Source organism: Lemur catta, chromosome X (genome assembly GCF_020740605.2).
Source record: "Lemur catta isolate mLemCat1 chromosome X, mLemCat1.pri, whole genome shotgun sequence".
Classification (NCBI taxonomy): domain Eukaryota; kingdom Metazoa; phylum Chordata; class Mammalia; order Primates; family Lemuridae; genus Lemur; species Lemur catta.
In genome coordinates this window covers 21,625,810-21,631,809 of record NC_059155.1, presented here as the reverse complement: position 1 = coordinate 21,631,809, position 6,000 = coordinate 21,625,810, and the positions used below count along the sequence as shown (strand labels likewise).

Here is a 6,000-nt window from a genome sequence, read left to right as displayed (position 1 = left end):
CAAACTCCACAATGGGGCCTAGTGACCTGTGTTTTAATAAACCTTCCGGGTGATTGTGATGCATACTCAAAGTTGAAAACCATTTCGTCTTAGCAGATTAGATCAGATCTTTCCACATGGAAGTTTGAGAAGAATTCTGCTCCGGGAAAACTAACAACTCAAAATGGCACATCTCCATTTACCCAGAGAGCTCTAGTTCGAGGGTAAGAAACAGAACACATTGCTTCAGTTCACAGAGTTAAGGAAACCTGTAAACAACCGAACATCTAGCTGCTTTCTCTAAGTGAATTTAAGTGTTTTCATACGAAACATCTTTCTTTCTAACATGACATTGTTCTTGCAAAAGTGCTTTAGCTCACTGTGACCTCTCTGTAGGGTTGCACGATGACCATACTGTCACAGCTTGGAGGCATTATCCAGAAAAGGGGGGAATGTTAGAAGGAGAAAGGAAAAAGAGGGAGCATAGGAGATACTAAAAGGAGGATTAATAGGCAAAGGAAAAACAGGGTAGAGAAAGAGAGAATGTAAATCAAAAAATGAAGATCTTATGGTGGCAAGTAGATGACACTAATACCTCAGGTCACTTATTCATTTATTTAATAAGTATTTATCATTTTTCCATTCTAAACTTCTGCACTTTTAAATTCACTTCCTCCCCCACCCTGTTCCCACATGTCAGTGCCTGTCATTTACCAAATATGATAGGGTCATTATTTCTTACACCATTCAGTGTGTTGACATTTAGGGAAGTGTTTGCCTGTGATTTCCTGCTCTTTGGCCAAAAAGTCATGTGCTTAAAAGCTTCTCAAAAGAGTCTTAATCTACCTATGGCGGTAAGGGTGGGAGGGGGTGCTGAGGAGTTTTGTGCACTGGGGGTCAGTAGGAGGTATGGTCAGGAGAGCACAAAAAAGTGCTCTGGATACAGCAGTATCAACAATCAAGTCAACCCATGTGAAGCTTAGATCACAGGGCATCTCACGGAGTTCTTGAAACGTCAACTCCAGTCCCATGTGTGCATTTGCCTATACCACAGAAAGCCTAGAAAAAGTTCCTTCAACCTGGGGTAGGGTAATGAGGAACTGTATACAAAAAGAGGTCGTTCTCACAGTGTTTTGGGGGAAAAGCATTAAACAATTGTGAGTATGGAAGCTCAGAGCAAAGATTTGAGAATTTTTAGCCTACCTATTCTGACAAAATAGCCAGCACGTACCTATAACTTCCAAAACATTATTCTGTTTTATGAAGGTTCCTGTCCCAGTCCAAGGAACAAGCATTTGTTTTTGTCTGAGGAAAAGGTTGTGATGGGGGGATTTTGCTTATAAGTCTGCTCATATTTCACTGTGTTTCTTTTTTTTAAACTTGATGACACGTGTGAGAAATAAAGGGCAACAATTTATTAAACCAGATATTTGACAAATTGGGACACTTTGTTTTCTTACACTTTAAATAAATGAGTATTTACTCATTTAGAATCCTAGAATTATAAAGCTGGGGCCACCTTAGATTCCTTAGAGATATCTGTGGCCCATTAACACTGCCTTGCGGAGTTTTGAGAAAAACACCATGCCCAGGCCTGGCTCCAGACCAACTGAATCAGAATCTCAAGGCGTGGGACCAAGGAGCATCTCTACTTTTAAAGCTCCTCAAGTGATTCCCCTGTGCAGCCAGGATTGAGAAACAGCTCTAGCCTCACTGTTTGATTTTACAGATAAAGAATAGAAGCTCAAAGAGCTACAGTGACTTGTCCAAGGTTACATTTGCCAGTAAGTGGTGTCTCACACTTAACTCCTCTGTCAATCCAATATTCTGTCCATGATGCTCTTGTCTCTTCTAGAACTTAGGGCTTTGCTGAACATTAAAGTTATGCAATTTACAGTTGAGGGAGAAAGGCCAGAGTCTATTATAATAGTAAGGATTGGTGGGGCAACTTTGGAGGATTCTCCTCAATCAAGGCTTCTCTGAAGACTACTATACTCAGGGCATAGCTGCTGCGAAGTCCTATTGATGATGGGGCAGTCAAATGACATTTTGCTAAGGGCAATGACTAATAATGTAGTGTATATTAGTCTTGTGTGCTGACCAAGTTACTTGTGCATGACTTCATTTCACCCATGATGGAAGACATTCATTGACAAGTGTTCTTACTTTCAGGAATTTATCACATTACAGCAAACGGTAGTGGGGGCAGATCAATGGTTCTTAATATTTGCGTTGGGGTGGGGATTAGGATGGAGAACTAGTGAAAACTTTGAACTTCCCCATAAAAATACACATACATAAATGTTGCATGTAATTTCTGAGGATTCACTGACACTGCCCGCACCCCCTGCTTAAACTCATTCATAGACCTCAGATTAAGACCTGGACTAGATGATTTTGAAGCTTTCTTTTAGTGTTTCTCAAAATGTGGTCCATGGCCCACAGAATCAGAACCTTTTGCGGTGTTTGTTAAACAAAACAAGATTCATAGGACTGCCACAGACCTACTGTTTCAAAATCTCTGGCGAATGAGGTATAGGAATCTGTATGTTTTTAAAAAGTCCCCAGATGATTCTTTTGGAAACTAACATTTGAAACTAAGTGCTTTGTTCCAACCTGAGATTTTTTTTATGGTTTTTGAATGCTTTCATCTGTTGAATATTTTGAGTTTTGTCTGTTCACCTGTCAAGTATACCAAACAGTATGTTTAGTATGAAGTCATTACAGAATATTTGTGTGTATATACATAGGAAAAACGTCTGGAAGAACATATATGTGTATATATGTATTATGTGTATATATATATGTATATAAAATGATATTAACAGTGTCTCTGGGTAGTAGGAATATGGATGCTCTTTATTTTTTCCTCTTTGTCTTTCTATTTTATTTCTTTCTGTTTTTCTTTCTGTATTTAAAAATGACACTTCTTGTTGCTGAGCTCACTTTCCCCTTCTGAGAAGCAGGGTATTGTAACTAGGTGAACTTCAAGACCACGTCCTGCTCTGGTGGTCAGTGTCTTCATACTACCCTCTAGCTCCCTCGTCCATCTGATGGCACGAACTGCATAGGTAATAAGAGTGTTTGGAGAATAATCATGTGTTATTTTTGTATGTATTACGTTGAGATGCATAGCAACCGTTTTTGCTCCAGCAAAATTATTCTGTTCTTTCTCAAAGAGCCAAAACGAAAATAATCTACTAACTACAGCCCTCGAAAGTTCCTCCTCTCTCTTCAGCCCTAGAAAATGCCGTCCGCGCGTATCTCTTATGAGCGTAAGAATGATTGTGAACCAAAAAGCCAGGGCGTGGTCGCCCCGCCCACCGGCCTTACATCACCACCCCTCTCGCCGCTTTCCAGCGCGCACATTGGGTGTAAGCAAGAAAGAGCCCCGCCCCTAGTCTTATGACTCGCGCTGAAGCGGCGAGTCCTGGCTTTTGCAGGGTTGTGGTCGGTGGTCACTGGTGCTCGCGCCCCAGGTCCAGCAAGCCTTTTCCCCGGTGGTGCTGCTCTTGTTGCCACCGCCGCCGCCGCCGCCGCCGCCGCCCCCCCCAGTTCTGCGGGATCATGGTGTGCCTCCGCCTCTCCCCGGTTCCAGGCTTGGGGCTCGTTCTGTTCTGCCTTGTCCTGGGTGAGTTGTCAGGCCCTCCTAATTAATCTCTCCGCCTGGGCCCGGGTCGCCGGTTCAAAGGCTACAACCGGCAAGACTGGTCGGGGGGGGGGGGGAGGGGGTTGAAAGGCTCAGCAGCTGACACTGGGCGGTGGCTGTTGGCCCAGTGAGGCGGGCAGTGACCTAGAGAAGGCCTGACTGAGGGATGGTGGGGAAGAAGGGCCCATGAGAGTAAGAAGGGACAGATAAAAGGGGGGTGGACATAGGCAGGGAAGAGTGAAGAGTGGAGGAGGTCGGGCTGGAAGGAGTAACTTGGGGAAGACACTAAGGAGCCAGAGACAATTAGGAGAGTCCTGGTTTCCTGGGATCAGGGAAGAGTTTTGAAGATGGTGGAAAAACTATGAGGCGAGAAAGAAAATTGGGAGGGAAGAGACTGTGCCTGCGTGGAGTAGCTTTGGGAAAGTGTGTGGGTGGGGGACAGATTGGACAGTAGAGCCTGAGGGGCAGGGACAGGGTTGGGGATTTTGTAGGTGGGAATTTGAGGCTGTGGAGAAAGGGTGATTCAAGACATGAGAAATAATGCTGGATTTGAGTTTGGTAGTCAGAGTTTTCAGGGCGAAGGAACCTGAGGAGACTGGGACAATTTCCAGGAGAGAAAACTTGGGCCCAACCTCTGGAGAATAAGGGAGTGAATATCTGACTTTTGAGGTGTTGAGGATGTCAGTTTTCTACCAGTTTTGCTACTTCCTCTCAGCCAGACCTGACAAAAAAAATCCCCAGAGCTTCAGTTGGGAGGGCCTCCCAGAAGTGAGGTTTTGGGGTGGTATATGTATCTGAGTTTTGTGTACTACCTCCTTTCCTTCAGAGTCTCTTGTTTTCTTCTTCCCCATCACACGACTGGCCCATTACCTGATTTTTTGGAGGGGTTGGGGTAGGTAACTTGCTAAGGACTGGATTTGTGACCAGGTCCTAAAATGACTGGATGAATGTTGGCCGGTTGTGCTCTGCCCCAATAGCGAGTGGGTACCTAAGAACTTTAATGCTTACAGGTGAACTTTGGCCAGAATGTCTCTCTTCCTGACCCTGTTCATCCTGTGCTTGCTGGTACCGACTGGCTGTTGCTGTTTGTGACCTAATAAAAGAACAGAGGGAATGGACCCAGATGGGAGTGGGGAGGAAATAGACATATTAAGGGTCCAAGAAGGCAGTGAGAGGTATATGTTTTGCAATTCACATTTCAGTAGAATAAAATAAACACCCTAGAGTAGTGGGTACTCAACCAGAGGACATTTGGCCACATCTGGAGACATTTTTGGCTGTCACAACTGGGGGATTGCTTTTGGCATCTCGTGGGTAGAGGTCAAGGATGCTGCTAAACATCCTATTAACCACAGGACATCCCCTCACAACAAAGAATTAACTGCCTCAAAAATGTCAGTAGTGCCAAGGTTGAGAAACCCTGCCCCAGAACCATAGCATTGGAAGGGTTCTTGATTATCTAATCGAGTGATTCTCAAGGACCTTTTCCAGGAGTCTGTGAGATCAAAACTCTTCAGAATAATACTAAGAAGGTATTTGTCCTTTTCACTTTCATCCTCCCACCAGTGAACGGTGGAGTTTTCCAGAGGCTATGTAATGTGTGATGACATCACTATTCTGATGGCTCCTGATGTTCTTGTGTTTTATTCATTTCTCAGTTTTAATTTCTAATATGGTAACTACTGATAGATAAGACTCACATAAACCAAAGCTCTGTGTGGTCCTCAGTGGATAAAAAAGTAAAGGGGTCCTGACACCAAAACGTTTGCGAATTCCTGATCTAGTCCAGCTGTTCACAGGGTGCAGGAAAAACTCTTCTGTAGCACTTCTGAAAGGGGGCCATGAGGCTTTGCTTGAACACTTAATTTGAAGCCTTAACTGTACTGCGAAGCACTAACTGAGGGCCAACTGACCCTAAGAGAGGATTGTTTACAACGGAAAGTACCTTATCAGTGACTAGAACACATCTGACCAAGGCATCTGTTAAACAGTACTTCCCTGCCAATTGAATCTGTGCACAAATACAACACAGTTATTGTTTAGAGAAAGTGAAGAAAAATAATAGTTGTCCTACTTGTTGGCTTTCATGTCATTACATTTTTTTTTGCTTTTTAATGAAAGCTTTTTTGTTTTATTTTTACAAAAGCAATGCTTGCTCATTGCAGAAAATAAACAGGCAAAAAGAAGCACATAAAAGAACCCATCAGCTCATCTGCTAGTTTGCCATTTATTGATCGGGACCAACTACATTCATCCTCTTGGAAGATTTCCAAGATTGCTTCCCTCCACCTCCAAGTTCATAGCAGGATTTAGAGCAGTAAAAGTTAGTAATTTACCTAGATCTGATTTTTAAAAGGTTCCAGGATGAAATA

General features: G+C 43.4%; 1 protein-coding gene across 2 annotated transcripts in view; it reads left to right on the top strand.

Annotated features, from left to right (window-relative positions):
* The first annotated feature begins 3,286 nt into the window (after nt 1-3,286).
* LAMP2 (lysosomal associated membrane protein 2) overlaps nt 3,287-6,000 on the top strand; it is a 34,870-nt gene continuing 32,156 nt past the window's right edge. Inside the window, exon 1 of one of the 2 annotated variants that reach the window (XM_045538759.1) lies at nt 3,287-3,610. In XM_045538759.1, coding sequence (XP_045394715.1) covers nt 3,385-3,610 — 226 coding nt within the window. In that variant the 5' untranslated portion in view covers nt 3,287-3,384. The remainder of the gene's footprint in view (nt 3,611-6,000) is intronic. The other variant, XM_045538758.1, reaches the window with a different exon arrangement.